Source organism: Scyliorhinus canicula, chromosome 18 (assembly GCF_902713615.1).
Source record: "Scyliorhinus canicula chromosome 18, sScyCan1.1, whole genome shotgun sequence".
Classification (NCBI taxonomy): domain Eukaryota; kingdom Metazoa; phylum Chordata; class Chondrichthyes; order Carcharhiniformes; family Scyliorhinidae; genus Scyliorhinus; species Scyliorhinus canicula.
Window position 1 is genome coordinate 68,162,572 of NC_052163.1, and position 24,994 is coordinate 68,187,565.

General features: G+C 50.3%; 1 protein-coding gene across 4 annotated transcripts in view; it reads left to right on the top strand.

The window, feature by feature from the left end:
* unc13d (unc-13 homolog D (C. elegans)) overlaps positions 1-24,994 on the top strand; it is a 495,771-nt gene that overhangs the window by 235,796 nt on the left and 234,981 nt on the right. For all 4 annotated transcript variants that reach the window (XM_038777597.1, XM_038777599.1, XM_038777598.1 and 1 more), the window contains one exon: positions 3,689-3,809. In XM_038777597.1, the coding sequence (XP_038633525.1) occupies positions 3,689-3,809 (121 nt within the window). The remainder of the gene's footprint in view (positions 1-3,688; positions 3,810-24,994) is intronic.

Consider the following 24,994-nt stretch of genomic DNA (forward strand, 5'->3'; position numbering starts at 1 on the left):
ATGACCTAGCCAGTTCTGTATCCACCTTGTATCATCCTGTGTGACTTCACCTTTTGTACAAGCCTATCATGAGGGACCTTGTCAAAGGCTTTACTGAAGTCCAGATAGACAACATCCACTGCCTTACCTGCATCAATCATCTTTGTGACCTCTTCGAAAAATTCTTATCAAGTTAGTGAGACACGACCTCCCCTTCACAAAACCATGCTGCCTCTCACTAATACGTCCATTTGCTTCCAAATGGGAGTAAATCCTGTCTCGAAGAATTCTCTCCAGTAATTTCCCTACCACTGACGTAAGGCTCACCGGCCTGTAGTTCCCTGGATTATCCTTGTGACCCTTCTGAAACAAAGGAACAACATTGGCTAGTCTCCAGTCCTCCGGGACATCACCTGAAGACAGTGAGGATCCAAAGATTTCTGTCAAGGCCTCAGCAATTTCCTCTCTAGTCTCCTTCAGTATTCTGGGGTAGATCCCATCCGGCCCTGGGGACTTATCTACTGTAATATTTTTCAAGACGCCCAATACCTCGTCTTTTTGGATCTTATTGTGACCCAGGCTATCTACACACCCTTCTCCAGACTCAACATCCACCAATTCCTTCCCTTTGGTGAATACTGATGCAAAGTATTCATATAGTACCTCGCCCATTTCCTCTGGCTCCACACATAGATTCCCTTGCCTATCCTTCAGTGGGCCAACCCTTTCCCTGGTTTATGTACATGTAAAAAGCCTTGGGATTTTCCTTAACCCTATTTGCCATTGACTTTTCGTGACCTCTTCTCACCCTCCTGACTCCTTGCTTAAGTTCCTTTCTCCTTTCCTTGTATTCCACACAGGCTTCGTCTGTTCCCAGCCTTCTAGCCCTGACAAATTCCTCCTTTTTCTGTTTGACGAGGCCTACAATATCTCTCGTTATCCAAGGTTCCCAACATACATAGTTGTGAAATTTCGTGATGCCTATTACAATGCCAAGGCACTCTTTTTCAATTTGCTCGTATCTCTGGGAATCATTGATCGAGACCCTCAGGGATCCGTGTTGGGCCCACAATTGTTCACAATTTACATAGATGATTTGGAGTTGGGGACCAAGGGCAATGTGTCCAAGTTTACAGATGACACTAAGATGAGTGGTAAAGCGAAAAGTGCAGAAGATACTGGAAGTCTGCAGAGGGATTTGGATAGGTTAAGTGAATGGGCTAGGGTCTGGCAGATGGAATACAATGTTGACAAATGTGAGGTTATCCATTTTGGTAGGAATAACAGCGAACGGGATTATTATTTAAACGATAAAATATTAAAGCATGCCGCTGTGCAGAGAGACCTGGGTGTGCTAGTGCATGAGTCACAGAAAGTTGGTTTACAGGTGCAACAGGTGATGAAGAAGGCAAATGGAATTTTGTCCTTCATTGCTGGAGGGATGGAGTTTAAGACTAAGGAGGTTATGTTGCAATTGTATAAGGTGTTAGTGAGGCCACACCTGGAGTATTGTGTTCAGTTTTGGTCTCCTTACTTGAGAAAGGACATACTGGCACTGGAGGGTGTGCTGAGGAGATTCACTAGGTTAATCCCAGAGCTGAAGGGGTTGGATTATGAGGAGAGGTTGAGTAGACTGGGACTGTACTCGTTGGAATTTAGAAGGATGAGGGGGGATCTTATAGAAACATTTAAAATTATGAAGGGAATAGATAGGATAGATGCGGGCAGGTTGTTTCCACTGGCAGGTGAAAGCAGAACTAGGAGACATAGGCTCAAAATAAGGGGAAGTAGATTTAGAATTGAATTTAGGAGGAACTTCTTCACCCAAAGGGTTGTGAATCTATGGAATTCCTTGCCCAGTGAAGCAGTTGAGGCTCCTTCATTACATGTTTTTAAGGTAAAGATAGATAGTTTTTTGAAGAATAAAGGGATTAAGGGTTATGGCGTTCGGGCCGGAAAGTGGAGCTGAGTCCACAAAAGATCAGCCATGATCTAATTGAATGGCGGAGCAGGCTCGAGGGCCAGATGGCCTACTCCTGCTCCTAGTTCTTATGTTCTTATGTTCTTATGAGACGCATACGCAATTGGTTTCCACATCTCATGGTCATCCTTCTGCACGGGGACTGCGTCAATACCCTGTTTGGTGGCGACAGTGGAGATCTTCCTCTCTCTCGTAGAGTCATAGAACGTTAACAGTGGAGCAGTGGTCAGGACTGACTTCATGTCCTGCCACTCCGCTGCATGTTCAGACGTCCATTCAAATTCAACATTTTTCTTTATGAGGTTCCTTAGAGCCAGTGTGCGACTTGATAAGTTGGGAATGAACTTCCCATGAAGTTCACCACACCGAGCATTCACATAATCACCTTCTTGTCCGTTGGAACCAGCATTTCCCCAATGGCCTTGATCTAATCAAAGAATCTACAATGCAGAAGGAGCCGATTGGGCCCATTGAATCTACACCAGCCCTTGGAAAGAGCACCCTACTTAAGCCCACCCCTCCACCTATCTCCGTAACCCATAACCGCGCTTAACCTTTTGGATACGAAGGGCAATTTATTATGGCCAATCCACCTAACCTGCACATCTTTGGATTGTGGGAGGAAACTGGAACACCCGGAGGAAACCCACGCAGATACGCGGAGGAAGTGCAAACTCCACACAGACAGTTACCCGAGGCCAGAATTGAACCCAGTCTCTGGAGCTTTGAGACAGCAGTGCTAACCACTGTGCCCCCATGCTGCCTTGTAAGTGTGTCCTGAGTTTCAAGTCGGCTCTCATTTTAATTATCTGACCTCAGCCTCCAGCATTATTTCCAGAAAGCTCAGCATTAACTGGAGGAGCAAGACCACAACTTTTAATTCGGCACTTATTCCAGACACAATGCCAAGTTCAGATCATAAACCCAGCTCCATTTTTTTCAGCTGTTGATGGTGATTCTACTGTCCCCATTCCACCTTCTCTGGATACTTTTGTTTCTTTACTTTTCCCATTACCATCAAGAAAGCCTTGCACCATCATCCCTTTAATCTCTCCTGCTTTTTGTCCTATCGCAGATCTTCTTTTTTGTTATTTCCCTCTCTCTGCATTTGCTTAATACTCGTTGCATCTCAAACCCCAGCTCTGAACAAGAATCACATCGGACTCAAAACGTTAACTCTGTTCCTCTGTCTGCAGCTATTTTCAGTTTCTATTTCAGAGTTCTAGCATCAGCAGTATTTTGCTTGTTGTGTGAAGTTGCCAGGTGTCCTAAAATATCTTTTAAGGAAAGAAAGCAGCAGTTCTTACTATACTAATGTGGTTCAGTGTTGGTTGGCCTAGGCGGAGGCCCAACAAGACAGCTGTATCCAGGGAAACCAGGATTGGGCAATAAATAAATTACCAGTCGTAGCCACATCCCAAGAATGGATAATTGGAAAACCTCAGTCACTCTGAAGCAGTATTTGCAACATGCACAATCGTCCCAGGATTATCACTGTTATCTCGACGCCATAAACCTGCTAAAATCTATCAATTATGGACCAAATCTCCTACTTCTGAAATTCAGCTCGCGGTGTATGTTTGAACGCTTTGACACGCTTTGACAAAGAGTTATCGGACTCGAAACGTCAGCTCTTTTCTTTCCCTACAGATACTGCCAGACTTGCTGAGATTTTCCAGTATTTTCTCTTTCGTGTATGTTTGAATCTTGGTTCCCTGTCTTTTTCAGTAAAGGCGATCTGCCATTGGATGATTTCCACAAATGGTTCCGAGAACCTTTACCCAAGTGGTTACAGATGGTGTACAACAACTCGGTGGAGATGGTTCAACGGGCTGTGAAGAAAGACCAGGTATCACAAACCTTGATGAAATAACATGGTTATTGTTTGTGTATGTGGCTGGGTTTCTCTTAGGGCCACCCAGTTAGCATCACTGTTGTTTATTGCAGGAAAACAGCCAAGAAATTAGGGACTGGGTTGGTCAGTGGGATTCCAACTTTGAGAACTGTATCATAAATGGGAAAGGCGGCATGTGGCACAATGGCACAGTGATTAGCACTGCTGCCTCACAGCTCCAGGGACCCAGGTTCAATTCCAACTACGGTTGCTGTCTGTGTGGAGTTTGCGCTTTCTTCCCTTGTCTGCGTGGGTTTCCCCAGGGTGATCCGGTTTCCTCCCACAGTCCAAGGATGTGCGGGTTAGATGGAATGGCTATGCTAAATTGTTCCTTAGTGTCCAAAGGTTAGCTGAGGTTATGGGATTGCAGGGATAGGGAGGGGGAGTGGGCCTACAGTGGTCTTTCCGAGGATCGGTGTAGACTTGATGGGCTGAATGGCCTCCTTCTGCACTGTAAGGATTCTATGATATCTATTAGAACATAGAACATAGAACAGTACAGCACAGAACAGGCCCTACAGCCCTCAATGTTGTGCCGAGCCATGATCACCCTACTCAAACCCACGTATCCACCCTATACCCGTAACCCAACAACCCCCCCTTAACCTTACTTTTATTAGGACACTACGGGCAATTTAGCATGGCCACTCCACCTAACCCGCACATCTTTGGACTGTGGGAGGCACCCGGAGGAAACCCACGCACACAGGGGGAGGACGTGCAGACTCCACACAGACAGTGACCCAGCCGGGAATCGAACCTGGGACCCTGGAGCTGTGAGGCATTTATGCTAACCACCATGCTACCCTGCTGCCCTGCGCATTCTATGATGTCTGTGTACGCTGGCTGACTTGTAAGGGTTTGTGCGAGGTTAGTATGAAATCTATGGGCATTCGCACCTGCGATTATATGCATACAATCTACAACAGAGAAACAGGCCATTTAGCCCAACATCAGCATGCACAAATTGCCTTTGTGATCAGGGTTGATTCAGGTCCACCTTGTCTTTTGTGAGCTGCTAAAGTGAGTCTACAGATATCCAGCATGGTATAACTCCAATCAGAAGGTGTCCCCCAATCCCCATTGACTCCAGTTTTGCTAGGGCTCCTTGATGCCAAACACAGTCAAATGCTGCCTTAATGTCAAGGGCAGTCACTCCTCACCTCTGGGGTTCAGCTCTTTTGTCCATGTTTGAACCAAGATTGTAATGAAGTCAGGAGCTGAGTGATGCTGGCGGAACCCAAACTGAGCATCCGTGAGCAGGTTATTGCTGAGTAAGTGCCACTTGATAGCACCCTTCCATCACTTTACTTATAATTGACAGAGGACTGATGGAGCGATAATTGGCCAGTTTGGTTTTGTCCTTTTTCTTGTGTACAAATTGCCTTTGTGATTGGAGTTGATTCAGGTCCACCTTGTCTTTTGTGAACTGCTAAAGTGAGTCTACAGATATCCAGCACGGTATAACTCTAATCAGAGGGTGTCCCCCAATCCCCATTGATTCCAGTTTTGCTCGGGCTCCTTGATGCCAAACACAGTCAAATACAGTCAAATGCTGCCTTCTTGTCAAGGGCAGTCACTCTCTCCTCACCTCTGGAGAGGCATCTATCGGACAATTTTCCACATTGCCCAGTAGATGCCAGTGTTGTAGCTGTATTGGAACAACTTGTCGAAGAGACACGGCAAGTTCTGGAGTACAGTTCAGTACTGTGATGCTGGGGACCTCCGGAGGAGACCGAGACTGTGGACTGGTCCATATTCAAGGCTGCGGCAGTAAAGCTGGACGAGTACGCAACTACCATCATAGACTTTATCAGTAAGTGTGTCGAGGACTGTGTACCGAAGAAGACAATACAGGTATTCCCCAACTGGAAACTCTGGCTCAACCAAAAGGTTCACTCCCTGCTGAAGTTCCGGACAGAGGTGTTCGAGTTTGATGACCCTGACCTATATAAGAAATCCAGGTACGACGTACGGAAAGCCATCAGGGATGCAAAATGACAATACCACATCAAACTAGAGTCCCAGGCCAACAACGCTAACCCACAACATCTATGGCAGGGCCTACACAAGATCACAGGCTATAAAGCAAGGCCAGGTGGAATATCTGGGGCTGGAGCATCCCTACCCGATGATTTGAACAAGTTCTATGCCCACTTTGAGCAGTCAGCCAATGTATCAGTGCCACCCTCCCCAACAGCCCTGGACACACCCATACCCACTATTACAGCTTCAGAGGTAAGAGCTGCCTTCTTGAAAGTGAATCCGCGGAAAGCGACGGGCCCCGACGGAGTCCCTGGGTGAGCACTCAGAGCCTGCGCAGACCAGCTGGCCAGTGTATTCGCAGATATATTCACCACCTCACTCCTCCGCTCTGAGGTCCCCACCTCCTGGGGACTGGGGCTGGTTTAGGGGCTGGTTTAGCTCACTGAGCTAAATCGCTGGCTTTTAAAGCAGACCAAGCAGGCCAGCAGCACAGTTCGATTCCCGTACCAGCCTCCCCGGACAGGCGCCGGAATGTGGCGACTAGGGGCTTTTCACAGTAACTTCATTGAAGCCTACTCGTGACAATAAGCGATTTTCATTTTCCTTCAAGAAGCCCACCATAATACCAGTACCAAAGAAGAACAAGGTAGCCTGCCTCAATGACTACTGACCTAACTTCTGTTATCATGAAATGCTTCAAGTGGCTAGTCATGAGACGGATCACTGCCAGCCTCCCAGATGGTCTCGATCCACTGCAGTTTGCCCATCACCGCAACCGGTCTACAGCAGATGCTATCTCACTGGTTCGGCAATCAACACTCGAACACCTCGACAACAAGGACACCTATGTTAGACTGCTGTTCATAGACTACAGCCCGCCTTCAACACCATTATCCCAACAAGACTAATAACCAAACTCCACAATCTTGGACTTGACCCCTCCCTGTGCAACTGGATCCTCGACATCCTCACCAACAGACCGAAATCTGTCAGGATTGGCAACAGCACCTCCTCCACAATAGTCCTCAACACCGGAGCCCCGCAAGGATGTGTGCTCAGTCCTCTACTGTACTCCCTATACACACATGACTGTGTGGCAAGATTTAACTCCAACTCAATCTATAAGTTTGAGGATGTGTTGGGCCGCATCTCTAACAACGACAAATCAGACTACAGAAGAGAGATAAGTCACTTGGTTGCATGGTGTACTGAAAACAACCTCTCTCTAAATGTTGGAAAGACCAAGGAACTGATCATCGACTTCAGGAAGTGCAGCACGATATACACTCCCGTCTGCATCAATGGCTCTGAAGTGCAGATGATCGATAGCTTTAAATTCCTGGGGGTCACCATCACCAACAGACTGTCCTGGCCCATTCACATTGATGCAACAGTCAAGAAAGCCCACCAATGTCTCTACTTCCTGCGGAAGCTGAAGAAATTTGGCATGTCTGCATCAACTCTCTCAAACTTCTACAGATGTGCGATAGAAAGCATCCTGACCAGCTGCATCCCAGCCTGGTATGGCAACTGCTCAGTCCAAGATCGCAAGAAACTGCAGACTGTGATGAACTCAGCCCAATGCATCACACAAACTTGCCACTCCCACATTGATTCTGTACACACCTCTCGCTGCCTCAGGAAGGCAGACAGCATTATCAGAGACCCCTCCCACCCAGGCATTGCCTTCTTCCAGACCTTTCCATCAGGCAGAAGGTACAGAAGTCTGAAAACTCGCACATCCAGACATAGGAACAGCTTCTTCCCCACAGCTACAAGACTCCTCAACAACTCCCCCTCGGACTGATCTGTTCCCTGTAAGAACACTATTCACGACGCCCGAAGCTGCTCTAGCTCATTTGTTTGCTTTGCTTGGCTCCTTATTCCGCACTGTAACCAATCACTGTTTTGTCGATGTACCATTTGTCAGTGCTCCCCGTTGATTATTCTTGTGTCTACTATGTACGTACTGTGTAAATTCCTCGGCTGCAGAAAAATATTTTTCACTGTACTTCGGTACATGTGACAATAAATCGAATCAAATCAAATAAATCAAAGATGGATCATCCCCTCGGCACTTCTGGCTGAAGATTGTTGTGAATGCTTCTGCTTTATCTTTGCACTGATGTGCTGGGCTCCTCCATCATTGAGGATGGGGATATTTGTGGAACCTCCTCCTCCAGTGAGTTGTTTAATTGTCCACCACCATTCATGGCTGGATGCAGCAGGACTGCAGAGCTTAGATCTGACCCGTTGGTTGTATAATTGCTTAGCCCTGTCTATTACGTGCTGCTTATGTTGTTTGCCGCACAAGTAGTCCGATGTTGTTGCCTCACCAGTGTCAGGTGGATGTACCTTTAAGAAATGTGTTTATCAAATAGCTGCAGTGATGTCACTGTGTGAGTGGAGCTGGGCTGTCTGTCTGTCTTTTGCTTTCATTTTTAGCTGTAATGCTGCTTTGTGGCTCTGTTTCTGGTTTTGTTTTCAGAGTTGGAGAGCTGTATTCAAAGCAAGCAGTTGTGTAATGATCTCTCTCTCGACAAGCTAAAGAATGTCTTCAGCTCACTTGATGATTTCATAGAACATAGAACAGTACAGCACAGAACAGGCCCTTCGGCCCTCGATGTTGTGCCGAGCATTGTCCTAAACCAAGATCAAGCTATCCAACTCCCTGTCAGTCTGGTGTGCTCCATGTGCCTATCCAATAACCGCTTGAAAGTTCCTAAAATGTCCGACTCCACAATCACAGCAGGCAGTCCATTCCACAACCTAAATACTCTCTGAGTAAAGAACCTACCTCGGATATCCCTCTTATATCTCCCACCCTGAATCTTATAGTTATGCCCCCTTGTAACAACTACATCCACCCAAGGAAATAGTCTCTGAACGTCCACTCTATCTATCCCCCTCATCATCTTATAAACCTCTATTAAGTCACATTTCATCCTCCTCCGCTCCAAAGAGAAAAGCCCTAGCTCCCTCAACCTTTCCTCAAAAGACTGCAAACCAGGCAGCATCCTGGTAAATCTCCTTTGCACCCTTTCCAATGCTTCCACATCCTTCCTATAATGAGGTGACCAGAACTGCCCACAATACTCCAAATGTGGTCTCACCAGGGTCATGTATAGTTGCAGCATAACCCCGCGGCTCTTAAACTCAAGCCCCCTGTTAATAAATGCTTACACACTATAAACCTTCTTCACGGCTCTATCCACTTGAGTGGCAACCTTCAGAGATCTGCGGACATGATCCTCCACATTCCTCAGAACCCTGCCGTTGACCTGTAATCCGTATTCAAATTTTTTCTACCAAAATGAATCATCTCTCACTTATCAGGGTTAAACTCCATCTACCATTTTTCGGCCCAGCTCTGCATCGTATCAATGTCTCTTTGCAGCCTACAACAGTCCTCCACCTCATCCACTACTCCACCAAGCTTGGTGTCATCAGCAAATTTACTGACCCACCCTTCAGCCCCTCCTTCAAGTAATTGATAAAAATCACAAATAGCAGAGGACCCAGCACTGATCCCTGTGGTACACCGCTGGTAACTGGTCTCCAGTCTGAAAATTTTCCATCCACCACCACCCTCTGTCCTCTATGTGACAGCCAGTTATTTATCCAATTGGCCATATTTCCCTCTCTCCCACACCTCCTTACTTTCTTCATGAGCCGACCATGGGGAACCTTATCAAACGTCTTACTAAAATCCATGTATACAACATCAACTGCTCTACCTTTATCTACACACTTAGTTACCTCCTCAAAGAATTCAATCAAATTTGTGAGGCAAGACTTGCCCTTCACAAATCTGTGTTGACTATCCTGGATTAAGCTGCATCTTTCCAAATTGTCATAAATCCTATCCTTCAGGGCCTTTTCCATTAACTTACCGACTACCGAAGTAAGACTAACCGGCCTATAATTACCAGGGTTATTCCTATTCCCTTTCTTGAACAGAGGAACAACATTCGCCATTCTCTAGTCCTCTGGCACTATCCCCGTGGACAGTGAGGATCCAAAGATCAAAGCCAAAGGCTCTGCAATCTCATCCCTTGCCTCCCAAAGAATCCTTGGATATATATTCCATCTGGCCCAGGGAGTTGTCGACCCTCAGGTTTTTCAAAATTGCGAATACATCCTTCCTCAGAACATCTACCTCCTCTAGCCTACCCGCCTCGATCACACTCTCATCCTCAAAAACATGGCCCCTCTCCTTGGTGAACACTGAAGAAAAGTATTCATTCAACGCCTCTCCTAGTTCTTCTGACGCCATGCACAAGTTCCCACTACTGTCCTTGACCGGCCCGACCCTCACCCTGGTCATTCTTTTATTTCTCACATGAGAGTAAAAAGCCTTGGGGTTTTCCTTGATCCGACCCGCCAAGGACTTCTCATGCCCTCTCCTAGCTCTCCTAAGCCCTTTTTTTTTTAGCTCATTCCTTGCTGCTTTGTAACCCTCAAGCGACCCAACTGAACCTTGTTTTCTCATCCTTACATACTCTTCCTTTTTGCTCTTGACAAGACATTCACCTCTTTTGTGAACCATGGTTCCCTCACACGGCCATTTCCTCCCTGCCTGACAGGGACATACCTATCAAGCACAAGTTCCACTTTTCATTTGTGCCTTTCCCTGACAGTTTCTGTTCCCATCTTATGCTCCCTAATTCTTGCCTAATCGCATCATAATTACCCCTCCTCCAATTATAAACCTTGCCCTGCCGTATGGCCCTATCCCTCTCCATTGCAGTGGTGAAAGACACCGAATTGTGGTCACTATCTCCAAAGTGCTCTCCCACAAACAAATTTAACACTTGGCCCGGTTCATTACCCAGTACCAAATCCAATGTGGCCCCCCCCTCTTGTCAGCCTATTCACATATTGTGTCAGGAAACCCTCCTGCACACACCGTACAAAAACTGCCCCATCCGAACTGTTCGACCTATAGAGGTTCCAATCAATATTTGAAAGTTAAAGTCACCCATGACAACTACCCTGAGACCTCCACACCTATCCATAATCTGTTTTGCAATTTCTTTCTCCACATCTCTATTATTATTTGGGGGCCTATAGAAAACTCCTAACAATGTGACCGCTCCTTTCCTATTTCTAACTTCGGCTCATATTACCTCAGTAGGCAGATCCCCTTCGAACTGCCTTTCTGCAGCCATTAAACTATCCTTAATTAACAATGCTACTCCTCCACCTCTTTTACCACATTCCCTACTCTTACTGAAACATCTATACCCCGAAGTTTCCAACAACCATTCCTGTCCCAGTTCCAACCATGACTCCGTAATAGCCACAACATCGTAGTCCCAAGTACCAATCCACGTTCCAAGTTCACATACCTTATTCCGGATGCTCCTTGCATTGAAGTAGACACACTTCAACCCACCTTTCTGTCTAACGGTACAGTCCTGCGACCTTGATACCCTCCTCAGTACCTCACTACTCTCAATACTGGCTTCTGGACTACAGCTCGTTTTCCCATCCCCCTGACAAATTAGTTTAAACCCTCCCCCAAAGAGCAGTAGCAAATTGCCCTCCCAGGATATTGGTGCCCCTCTGGTTCAGGTGCAAACCGTCCTGTCTGTACAGGTCCCACCTTCCCCAGAATGTGCTCCAATTATCCACATACCTGAAGCCCTCCCTCCTACACCATCCCTGCAGCCACGTGTTTATCTGCACTCTCTCCCTGTTCCTCACCTCGCTAGCACGTGGCACCGGCAACAAACCAGAGATTTTTTAAAAAAAATAATTTTTATTGAGATTTTCAAAAAACAGAAAATAACAACAAGAAAACAATATTAACAACAACAAAAAGAAAAACACACTAACCCCCAAAACTAAACACCCCCCCCCCCCCCCCCAGTAACTACAAAAAGGAGAGATAGATAAACACCCGGCATATCCAATAAACACATATACACATTTCTCCCTTCCCCCAAAACAAACCCCCCCCTCTCCACCTTCCCCCCTCTCCCACCCCCCACCTCCTCCCCCCCCCATCCCCAAATCCCCCCCCCCCCCCACCCCCAGTATCAGGCCCCCCCGTCTCTAGATCCGGAATGCGGCCCAGCATACGCCGCATAAAACCCGCATCGTCCCAATTTGGGGCATAGACATTCACCAGCACCACCCGCTCCCGTTGCAACTTGCCGCTCACCATCACGTACCTCCCTCCACTGTAAGCCACCACCTTTGACGCCTCAAACGACACCCTTTTTCCCACTGAATCGCCACCCCCCGATTTTTTGCATCCAGTCCCGAATGAAACACCTGGTCTACCCAGCCCTTCCTCAGTCTAACCTGGTCCGTCACCTTCAGGTGCGTCTCCTGGAGCATAGCCACGTCCGCCTTCAGCCCCTTCAGGTGCGTAAACACCCGGGCCCGTTTGACCGGCCTATTCAGCCCCCTCACATTCCAAGTTATCAGCCGGATCAGAGGGCTCCCTGCCCCCCTCCCCTGCCGACTAGCCATAACCCGTCCCCTGCCCGCCCCAGGCCAGCGCCCCTCGCTCGGCCCGTTCCCCACGGCGGCAAACCCCCACCCCGGCCCCCCCGCAGACTCCAGCTCCTTCCTGGCCATTTCAGCAGCAACCCGGTATCCCCCCCCCCCCAGGCTAGGACCCCTCCCAGCCGCGTTACTCCCTCCGTAGCACTCCCGTGAGCCAGCTAACCTCTGCTGACTTCTGCACCTCCCGCCACACCTCCGACCCCTCCCAACGTGGGGCTACTCCTCCTCCCCCAGACCCATCAGCAGACTCTCCTCCTCCCCCTCCCGCTCTTGCATGGGAAAAAAGCCCGTGCTTCTCAGCTCCGACCCCACCCCCATCCACCTTCAGCGCGGGAAACAGAAGAAAAGCCCGCGCTGTCCCTCTGCCCGACCCCGCCCCCGCAAAAAAAACAGCACCCCAACCACCCTAGGAACAACCCACAACCAGCTTAAAACAGCATGAAACAGCATAAAACAAAGACCCTGGATCTCCACCCCCTGGGCTGTCTGCGTCGCTAGCAGCTTGTCCGTATTCGCCTTCAGCGAGTCTAGCAGCTCCACTTTGAGCTCCTGAAAACAGGGCTGGAGAGTCTCCTGCTGCACCTGCGCCCACTTCCTCCATTCATCGAGGCCTCCGCCGGCCGCCATCTTGATTCTCTTCCCCCGCTTTTTCTTAGGCGCTGCCACCGCTATTCTGCTGGCCCCGCTCCTGGTCAAGACCATAGACCACTAGGGATCCGCTGCAGACACCTTCCCACATTGGGAACCGTCGAGCAAGTACCACTGGGGGCCCTTAAAAGAGCCCAAAAGTCCGTTCCTGGCAGGAGCTGCCGAACGTGCGGCTTAGCTCCGCATAGCCGCAACCGGAAGTCCCAACAAACCAGAGATGACAACATGGTTTGTCCTCGCTCTCAGATTCCACCCGAGCTCCCTACATTCCTGTTTTAAATCCCCGTCTCTTCTCTTACCTATGTCGTTGGTACTGATGTGTACCACGACTTGTGAAAGTAATACCTGTATCTGTAGAGAATTTAAACCTGCTGTCTTTGTAAAAAGGGTGTTGATTTGATTTGATTTATTATTGTCACATGAAATTAGTATACAGTGAAAAGTATTGTTTCTTGCATGCTGTACAAACAGTGCATACTGCACATAGGGAAGGAAGAAGGGACTGCAGAATATAATGTTACAGTAATAGCAAGGTATAGAAAAAAGATAAACTTAATACAAGGTAAGTCCATTCAAATCTGATGGCAGTAGGGAAGAAGCTGGTCTTGAGTCGGTTGGTACGTGACCTCAAACTTTGGTATCTTTTTCCTGACGGAAGGAGGTGGAAGAGAGTATGTCCGGGGTACGTGGGGTCCTTAATTATGCTGGCTGCCTTTTTGAAGCAGTGGGAATTATAGACAGAGTTAATGGATGGGAGGCTGGTTTGCGTGATGGACTGGGCTACATTCACAACCTTTTGTAGTTTCCTGTGGTCTTGGGCAGAGCAGGCTCCATATCAAACTGTGATACAACCAGAAAGAATGCTTTCTGTGGTGCATCTGTAGAAGTTGGTGAGGGTCGTAGCTGACATGCCAAATTTCCTCAGTCTTCTGAGAAAGTTGGTGGGCTTTCTTAACTATAGTGTCGGCATGGGGGGACCAAGACAGGCTGTTGGTGATCTGTGCACCTAAAAACCTGAAGCTCTCGACCCTTTCTACTTCATTCCCATTGATGTAGACAGGGGCATGTTCTCCATTACGCTTCCTGAAGTCGCTGACAATCTCCTTCGTTTTGTTGACATTGAGGGAGAGATCGTTATTGTCGCACCAGTTCATCAGATTCTCTATCTCATTCCTGTACTCTGTCTTGTCATTGTTTGAGATCCGACCCACTACGGTGGTGTCATCAGCAAATTTGAAAATCGAGTTGGAGGGGAATTTGGCCACACAGTCATAGGTGGATAAGGAGTATAGTAAGGGGCTGAGGACACAGCCTTGTGGGGCACCGGTGTTGAGGATGATTGTGGAGGAGGTGTTGTTGCATATCTTTACTGATTATGGTCTGTGGGTTAGAAAGTTCAGGATTCAGTCGCAGAGGGAGGAGTGGAGGTCAAGGCCACGGAGTTTGGAGATGAGGTTTGTGGGAACTATGGTGTCCTGAGCTGTAGTCGATAAATAGGAGTCTGACATAGGTGTCTTTGTTATCTAGGTGTTCCAGGGTAGAGTGCAGGGCCATGGAGATGGCGTCTGCTGTGGACCTGTTGCAGCGGTAGGTGAACTGTAGTGGATCAAGGCAATTCGGGACGCTGGAGTTGATTCGTACCATGAATAACCTTTTGAAGCACTTCATGATGATGGATGTCAGAGCCACTGGACGATAGTCTTAAGGCACACTGCTTGACTTTTTTTGGTACAGGGATGATGGTCGTCTTCTTAAAGCAGATAGGGACCTCAGATTGGTGTAAAGAGAGGTTGAAGATGTCTGAAAATACCCCCGCCAGCTGATCCACGCAAGTCCGGGTACCCCATCCGGGCCAGTGGCTTTCCGTGGGTTGACCTTCGAGAAGGCTGCTCTGACGTCTGCAGTGGTGATCTCAGATACAAGTTCATCCGCGGCTTCTGGGGTGGAGGGCTCGCTCTCGCTGACCTCTTGCTCAAAGCGGACATAGAATGCGTTGACCTCATCGGGGAGGGGTGCGTTGGAGCCGACGATTTTACATGCCTTCATTTTGTAGCCTGTTATGTCTTGCAGACCTTGCCATAGACGGCGGGGATCCGTGTACCTGGCCTGGGACTCGAGCTTGGTCCGGTACTGGTTTAGCTAGGGGCCGGTTTAGCTCACTAGGCTAAGTCGCTGGCTTTTAAAGCAGACCAAGCAGGCCAGCAAGCACGGTTCGAATCCCGTACCAGCCTCCCCGGACAGGCGCTGGAATGTGGCGACTAGGGGCTTTTCACAGTAACTTCACTGAAGCCTACTCGTGACAATAAGCGATTTTCATTTTCATTTCATACTGTCTTTTGGCATCTTTGGATATCTGGCTTTCTTGCAGAGATCAGGGTCATCTGACTTGAATGCCTCAGACCTAGACTTCAGCAACCCTGTTCATCCAGTGTTTCCTGTTGGGAAACACATGGATTTGCTTCTTTGGCACACAGTCTTCTACACACTTACTAATGAAGTCAGTTACTGTAGTGGCGTACTCATTCAGGCTGGTCGCAGAGTTTTTAAATACTGACCAGTCCACTGACTCTAAGCAGTCCTGAAGGAGATCATCCGATTCCTCAGACCAACAATGCACGATTTTCTTTGATGGATTCTCCCGCTTCAGTTTTTGCTTACAGGCCGGGAGCAGGAGCACAGCCTTGTGGTCAGATTTGTCAAAGTGTGGGCGGGCGATAGAGCGGTCGGCAGGTTTGATATTTGTGTGGCAGTGGTCCAGGATGTTTGGGCCTCTGGTGGAACAGGTGACGTGTTGGTGGTAACTTGGTAGTACGCTCTTGAGCGTGGCCTGATTGAAGTCCCCAGCTACAATGAACAAGGCCTTGGGATGTTTCGTTTCACGGCTATTTGTGGTGGTGAATATTTCAGCCAGTGCGATTTTCACATTCGCATGGGGTGGGATGTAAACTGCCGTCAGGATAACGGAGCTGAACTCCGTTAGTATTGAACCGTATTGTTAGTATACGAACTCCGTTAGTATTGAACCGTATTGTTAGTATACGAACTCCGTTAGTATTGAACCGTATTGTTAGTATACGAACTCCGTTAGTATTGAACATTAGCTGAACCGCGTCAGGTATTCCAAGTCTGGGGAGCAGAAACTCGCCAGTATTGCTAAATTGAGGCACCAGGAGGTATTTTTTTTTAAAAATAATTTTTATTGAAATTTTTACAAAATATAAACATCACAACAATATTAACAAAACAACCGCGGTTACAACCCAAGAACAATACCCACCCAACTTCAAAAGCAACTACAAACAAAAGAAAAAACAAAAGAACACCCAAACAACAAAAGGGAAAGAAATAACATCCGCCACATCCCACAAACCCTCCCAACGAACCAACCCCCCCCCCCCTCCTCCCCCCCCCTCCTTCTCCCCCCCCTCCTCCTCCCCCCCCCCCCTCCCCCGCGCCCCCCCGGGTTGCTGCTGCTGCCGGCCTATTTCCCTACCGTTCCGCCAGGAAGTCCAGGAAAGGCTGCCACCGCCTAAAGAACCCTTGTACTGATCCCCTCAGGGCAAATTTCACCCTCTCCAATTTAATGAACCCTGCCATATCAGAGATTCAGAGATCCAGGCCTCCAGGCTTGGGGGCCTCGCATCCTTCCAGTGGAGCAAGATCCTCCGCCGGGCTACTAGGGACGCAAAGGCCAGAACACTGGCCTCTTTCGACTCCTGCACTCCCGGCTCCACTGCAACCCCAAAAATTGCGAGTCCCCAGCCTGGCTTGACCCTGGATCCCACCACCCTCGACACCGTCCTTGCTACACCCTTCCAAAACTCCCCCAGCACTGGGCGCGCCCAAAACATATGGGTGTGGTTCGCTGGGCCCCCCGAGCACCTAGCACACCTGTCCTCGCCCCTGAAAAACCTACTCATCCTCGTCCCAGTCATGTGGGCCCTATGCAGCACCTTGAACTGTATGAGGCTAACCCTCGCACAGAAAGAGGAGGAATTCACTCTCTCCAGGGCATCCGCCCACATCCCCTCCTCAAACTCCTCACCCAGCTCCTCTTCCCATTTACCCTTCAGTTCCCTCACCGATGCCTCATCTACCTCCTGCATCACCCGGTATAGGTCCGAAATCCTCCCTCCTCCAACCCACACCCCCGAGAGCACCCTGTCCCGCACCCCCCGTGGGGGCAGCAAGGGGAACCCCTCCACCTGCTGCCTGGCAAACGCCTTCACCTGCATGTACCTAAACATGTTCCCCGGGGGAGTCCAAACTTCCCCTCTAACTCCCCCAAGCTCGCGAACCTCCCCTCCACAAACAGGTCCCTCAACCTCCTAACCCCTACCCTGTGCCAGCCCAGAAATCCGCCATCAATGCTCCCTAGGACAAACCGATGGTTCCCCCGTATCGGGCCTCATTCGAGCCCCCCACTTCTCCCCTATGCCGTCTCCATTGGCCCCAAATTTTGAGGGTAGCCGCGATCACCGGGCTCGTGGTATACCTCATTGAAGGGAGTGGCAACGGCACCGTTACCAGCGCCTCCAGGCTCGTGCCCACACATGGCGCCACCTCCATCCTCTTCCATGCTGCCTATTCCTCGTCCATTACCTACTGACGCACCATGGCTGCGTTGGCAGCCCAATAATACCCACAGAGGTTGGGCAACGCCAGCCCCCCCCATCCCTGCCCCGTTCCAAGAACACTCTTCTCACCCTCGGAGTCCCATGCGCCCACACAAATCCCGTAATACTCCTGTTGACCCGCCTAAAAAAGGCCTTCGGGATAAGGATGGGGAGGCACTGGAACAGGAACAAAAACCTCGGGAGCACCGTCATCTTAACGGACTGCACCCTCCCTGCCAGTGACAGCGGTAACATATCCCACCTCTTGAACTCCTCCTCCATCTGCTCCACTAACCTTGTGAGGTTGAGCTTGTGCAGGGCCCCCCAGCTCCCAGCCACCTGGACCCCTAGGTACCTGAAGCTCTTCCCTGCCTGCTTCAATGGGAGCCTACCAATCCCCTCCTCCTGATCCCCCGGATGTACCACAAACAATTCGCTCTTTCCCAGGTTCAACTTATACCCAGATAAACCCCCGAATTCACTAAGAATCCTCATCACCTCCGGCATCCCCCCCACCGGGTCGGCCACATACAGCAACAGGTCGTCCGCATAAAGCGACACTCGATGCTCCTCCCCACCCGCACCAGGCCCCTCCAGTTCCCTGACTCCCTCAACGCCATGGCCAGGGGCTCAATCGCCAACGTGAAGAGCAAGGGGGACAGGGGGCACCCCTGTCTCATCCCCCGGTACAGTCGAAAGTACTCCGAACTCCTCCTGTTTGTGGCTACACTCGCCATCGGGGCCTCGTAGAGCAGCCTCACCCAACGGATAAACCCCTCCCCAAACCCAAACCTCTCCAACACCTCCCACAGACACTCCCACTCAACCCTATCAAAGGCCTTCTCCGCATCCAATGCCACCACTATCTCCGCCTCCCCTTCCACAGCCGGCATCATAATAACGTTGAGGAGCCTTCGCACGTTCGTATTCAACTGCCTTCCCTTCACAAACCCCGTCTGGTCCTCATGAATGATCCCGGGCACACAATCCTCTATTCTTGTGGCTAGGATCTTTGCCAGCAGCTTGTCGTCGACATATAGCAGCGAAATCGGCCTATATGACCCGCACTGCAGAGGGTCCTTGTCCCGCTTCAGGATCAAGGAAATCAGCACCCGTGACATAGTTGGGGGCAAAGACCCCCCCTCCCTTGCCTCATTAAAGGTCCGGACCAACAGGGGGCCCAACAGGTCCACATACCTTTTATAAAATTCTGCCGGAAACCCATCCGGCCCCGGCGCCTTCCCCGACTGCATGCTCCCTATCCCTTTAACCAACTCCTCCAGCTCGATCGGCACCCCCAGTCCTTCCACCTACTCCTCCTCCACCCTCGGAAATCGCAGCTTGTCCAAGAAGCGCCCCATTCCACCCCCCTCCACCAGGGATTCCGACCGGTACAGTTCCCCATAGAAGTCCCTGAAGACCCCATTAACATCTACCCCCCTCCGCACCACCTTCCCAGCTCTATCCGTCACTCCCCAAATCTCCCTGACCGCGTCCCGCTTTCGGAGATGGTGTGCCAGCATCCTGCTCGCCTTCTCCCCATACTCATACACCGCCCCCTGTGCTTTCCTCCATTGAGCTTCCGCCTTCCTGGTAGTCAATAGGTCGAACCTGGCCTGAAGGCTACGCCTCTCCCACAGCAATCCCTCCTCTGGAGCCTCCGCATATCTCCTATCCACCCTCACCATCTCCCCTATCAGTCTCTCCCTCTCCCTCTGCTCCCCCCTCTCCCTATGGGTTCAGATGGAAATCAATTCCCCTCTAGTCACTCGGACCTCCCCGTTGTCGTTGGCCTCAAGGTACCTCTCGATACACCCCCGAACCCTCTCAGCCACCTCCTCGTCTGCCAGCAGCCCCACCTCCAAGTGCCGGAGCGGACGTTGGTCCCTCCCTTCCCCCAGCCCGAGGTCCACCCAGTGCGGGACATGATCTGAAATGGCAATGGCGGAGTATTCCACATCCTCCACCCTCGAAACCAGCCCCCTGCTCAGGACAAAGAAATCAATCCTCGAATAGGCCTTATGCACGTGGGAGAAAAACGAGTACTCCCTGGCCCTTGGCCTCGCAAACCTCCAGGGATCCACCCCCCCCCATCTGGTCCATAAATCCCCTCAACGCCTTAGCCGCCGCCGGCCTCCTACCCGTCCAGGACTTGGATTGATCCAATGGGGGAACCAGTACCGTGTTGAAGTCCCCCCACCATGATCAGGCCCCCCGCCTCCAGGTCCGGAATGCGGTCCAACATACGCCGCATAAACCCCGCATCGTCCCAATTTGGGGCGTAAACATTCACCAACACCACCCGCTCCCCATGCAGCTTACCACTCACCATCACATACCTCCCGCCACTGTCAGCCACCACATTTAACGCTTCAAACGACACCTTCTTCCCCACCAGGATCGCCACCCCCCGACTTTTCTCATCCAGCCCTGAGTGAAATACTTGGCCCACCCATCCCTTCCTCAGCAGAACCTGGTCCGCCACTTTCAGGTGTGTCTCCTGGAGCATGGCCACATCCACCTTCAGCCCCTTCAGGTGCGCAAACACCTGGGCCCGTTTGACCGGCCCATTCAGCCTCCTCACATTCCAGGTTATCAGCCGGATCAGAGGGCTCCCTGCCCCCCTCCCCTGCCGATTAGCCATACCCCATCCCTTGCCCACCACCGGCCAGCATCCCCCACTCTGCCAGTTCCCCACGGCAGCAACTCCCCCCTCCAGCACCCCCTGCATCCTCCAGTTCCTTCCTGACCGTTTCAGCAGCAACCCGGTAACCCCCCCCCCCCCCCCCCCCAGGCTAGGACCCCTCCTAGCCGCACCCCTCCCTTCATAGCACTCCGTGAGCCAGCTAACGTCTGCTGACCCCGGCGACTCCCGCCCTACCTCCGACTCCTCCCCACGTGGGACTACCCCTCCTCCATCGTACCCGTCAACGGGTCCTCCCCCCTCCCCCCCCCCCCCCGCTCTTGCGCGGGAAAAGAAAACAGCCAGCAACGGCCCGCGCTTCTCAGCCCCGACCCCGCCCCCACCATCTCCCAGTGCGGGAACCCCGCAGAAAGCCCGCGCTTTCGCCCTGCTCAGCCCCGCCTCCTCTAGGGCTACTCCCATTGTCAGTCCCCCCCACCAGCTCCCCGAACTCCCCGTTTACACCCCAGCCCGAACCTGTCCACCAGACCCATACATAAAAACCCATACAAAAAAGACATAACGACATCACGCCACCCACCCTAAGGCCAACCCACATCTTACATTAAACCAAGCAAATACAAGTACAGTACTATACAACATCCCCCATCTTAGACCCTCAGTTTGAGTCCAATTTCTCGGCCTGCACAAAGGCCCACGCCTCCTCCGGGGACTCAAAATAATGGTGCCGATCCTTATAGGTGACCCACAGACGCGCTGGCTGCAACATGCCAAACTTCACACTCTGTCTGTGGAGCACCACCTTCGTCTTGTTAAACCCGGCCCTCCGCTTCGCCACCTCCGCCCTCCAGTCCTGGAAGATCCGCACCTCCGTGTTCTCCCACTTGCTGCTCCGCTCCTTCTTGTCCCACCGGAGCACACACTCACGATCCACGAACCAATGAAACCGCACGAACACCGCTCGCGGCGGCTCGTTCGGCTTGGGCCTCCTAGCCAGAATTCTGTGGGCCCCCTCTAACTCCAGGGGCCCCTGGAAGGACCCAGATCCCATCAGCGAGTTCAACATAACAACCACATAGGCTACCAGGTCCGACCCCTCCAGCCCATCCGTGAGGCCCAGGATCCGCAAATTCTTCCGCCTCGACCGGTTGTCCAGCTCCTCGAACTGCTCCTGCCATCGTTTATGGAGCGCCTCGTGCATTTCCACCTTCCCCGCGACGGCCATGGTCTCATCCTCCCTTCCGGAGGCCTGCTGCTGCAGCTCCCAGATCGCGGCCCCCTGGGCTGTCTGGGTCTCCATCAGCTCTCTGGTGGTAACCTTCAACGACTCCAGCAGCTTCACCTTAAGCTCCTGGAAGCAGCGCAGCAGAGTCGCCTGCTGCTCCTGCGCCCACTGCCTCCAGTCCTCCGGGCCTCCGCCGGCTGCCATTTTGTCTTTCTTCCCCTGCTTTTCCAGGGGTGCTTCCACCGTTTTTCTCCTTACCCCACTCCTAGTCCGGACCAGAGGACCATAGGGGTCGACTCCTGTCCTCTTCCCACGTCGGGATTTGCCGATAAAGTTCCGTTGGGGGCCCTGAAAAGAGCCCCAAAGTCCGTTTTCAGCGGGAGCTGCCGAATGTGCGGCTTAGCTCCGCATTACCGCCACCGGAAGTCCGGCACCAGGAGGTGTTGATTAGGAGGCAGACCCCCACCTTCCCTTGTCTTGCCTGAGGCTGCAGTGCGGTCCATTTGGTGGATTGAGAAGCCCTCTGGTTGTAGGGCACAGTCCGGTGAAGCAGGAGTGAGCTATGTCTCCGTGAAGCAAAGCACACAGCAGTCCCTTAGTTCTCTTTGAAAAGTGAGTCTGGTTTTAAGTTCGTCAAGCTTGTTTTCTAGAGATTGGACATTAGCCAGGAGTAAGCTAAGCTGAGGGGCTTTGGGGCCGCGTTGTTTCACTCTCATGTGCAGGCCTGCATGTTTTCCACGTTTCCTGGAGTGACTGCTTCTTTTCGAGCCTGGGAGACGGTGAGAGTATGCAGTGTTAAGAGAATAGTTGTGTTCAATGAGCTTATTCACTCTGGTCTAACTCGGGTTTAACTTATGGATGTTGCTCGGAAAGGTATTAAGGGTTACCGATAAAGTATTGTATCTGTGCGGTTACGTGTGTTAGTGGTTGATAAGATGTTTACTGTGTGTTTATAAAATGTTAATTGGGTTCATAGAATAAACATTGTTTTGTTTTAAAAATAGAACACAGAACATTACAGCGCAGTACAGGCCCTTCGGCCCTCAATGTTGCGCCGACCTGTGAAACCATTCTAAAGCCCATCTACACTGTTCCCTTATCATCCATATGTTTATCCAATGACCATTTAAATGTCCTTAATGTTGGCGAGTCCACTACTGTTGCAGGCAGGGCGTTCCACACCCCTACTACTCTCTGAGTAAAGAACCTACCTCTGACATCTGTCCTACATCCATCTCCCCTCAGTTTAAAGCTATGTCCCCTTGTGCTGGACATCACCATCCGAGGAAAAAGGCTCTCACTGTCCACCCTATCTATTCCTCTGATCATCTTCTATGCCTCAATTAAGTCACCTCTTAACTTTCTTCTTTGTAACGAAAACAGCCTCAAGTCCCTCAGCCTTTCCTCATAAGATCTTCCCTCTATACCAGGCAACATCCTGGTAAATCTCCTCTGCACCCTTTCCAATGCTTCTACATCCTTCCTATAATGCGGCGACCAGAACTGCAGGCAATACTCCAAATGCGGCCACACCAGAGTTTTGTACAGCTGCAACATGACTTCATGGCTCCAAAACTCAATCCCTCTCCCAATAAAAGCTAACACACCGTACGCCTTCTTAACAACCCTATCAACCTGGGTGGCAACTTTCAGGGATCTATGCACATGGACACCGAGACCTCTCTGTTCATCTACACTACCAACAATCTTACCATTAGCCCAGTACTCTGTCTTCCTGTTATTCCTTCCAAAATGAATCACCTCACACTTTTCAGCATTAAACTCCATTTGCCACCTCTCAGCCCAGCTCTGCAGCTTATCTATGTCCCTCTGTAACTTGCAACATCCTTCCGCACTGTTCACAACTCCATCAACTTTAGTGTCATCTGCAAATGTACTCACCCATCCTTCTACGCCCTCCTCCAGGTCATTTATAAAAATGACAAACAGCAGTGGCCCCAAAACAGATTGTTGTGGTACACCACTAGTAACTGAACTCCAGGCTGAACATTTCCCATCAATCACCACCCTTTGTCTTCTTCCAGCTAGCCAATGTCTGATCCAAACTGCTAAATCACCCTGAATCCCATGCCTCCGTATTTTCTGCAGTAGCCTACCATGGAGAACCTTATCAAATGCTTTACTGAAATCCATATACACTAAATCAACTGCTTTACCCTCGTCCACCTGTTTGGTCATCTTCTCAAAGAACTCAATCAGGTTTGTGAGGCACGACTTACCCTTCACAAAGCCTTGTTGACTATCGCTATTCAAATTATTCCTTTCCAGATGTATCTCTTATAAACCTTTCCAAGACTTTGCCCACAACAGAAGTAAGACTCACTGATCTATAGTTACCGGGGTTGTCTCTACTCCCCTTCTTGAACAAGGGGACAACATTTGCTATCCTCCAGTCTTCTGGCACAAGGCAGCACGGTAGCATTGTGGATAGCACAATCGCTTCACAGCTCCAGGGTCCCAGGTTCGATTCCGGCTTGGGTCACTGTCTGTGCGGAGTCTGCACATCCTCCCCGTGTGTGCGTGGGTTCCTCCGGGTGCTCCGGTTTCCTCCCACAGTCCAAAGATGTGCATGTTAGGTGGATTGGCCATGATAAATTGCCATTAGTGACCAAAATTGCCCTTAGTGTTGGGTGGGGTTACTGGATTATGGGGATAGGGTGGAGGTGTTGACCTTGGGTAGGGTGCTCTTTCCAAGAGCCAGTGCAGACTCGATGGGCCAAATGGCCTCCTTCTGCACTGTAAATTCTATGTAATTCCCAGAGAATCATAGGATAAATCCCATCCGGCCCTGGGGATGTATCTATTTTCACACTTTCCAGAATTGCTAACACCTCCTCCTTATGAACCTCAAGCCCTTCTAGTCTAGTCGCCTGTATCTCAGTATTCTCCTCGACAACATTGTCTTTTTCCTGTGTGAATACAGACGAAAAATAATCATTTAGCACCTCTCCTATCTCCTCGGACTCCACGCACAACTTCCCACTACTGGCCTTGACTGGCCCTACTCTTATCCTCGTCATTCTTTTATTCCTGACATACCTGTAGAAAGCTTTCGGGTTATCCTTGATCCTACCTGCCAAAGACTTCTCATGTCCTCGCCTGGCTCTTCTTAGCTCTCTCTTTAGGTCCTTCCTAGCTAACGTGTAACTCTCGAGCACCCTAACTGAACCTTCATGTCTCATTTTTACATAAGCCTCCTTTTTCCTCTTGACAAATGATTCAACTACGGTTCCCTCGCTCGGCCACTTCCTCCCTGCCTGACAGGTACATACTTATCAAGGACACGCAGTAGCTGTTCCTTGAACATGCTCCACATTTCAATTGTGCCCATCCCCTGCAGTTTCTCTCCCCATCCTCTGCATCCTAAGTCTTGCCTCATCGCATCATAATTGCCTTTCCCCCAGCTATAACTCTTGCCCTGCGGTATATACCTATCCCTTTCCATCGCTAAAGTAAACATAAACGTAACCAAATTCAACAT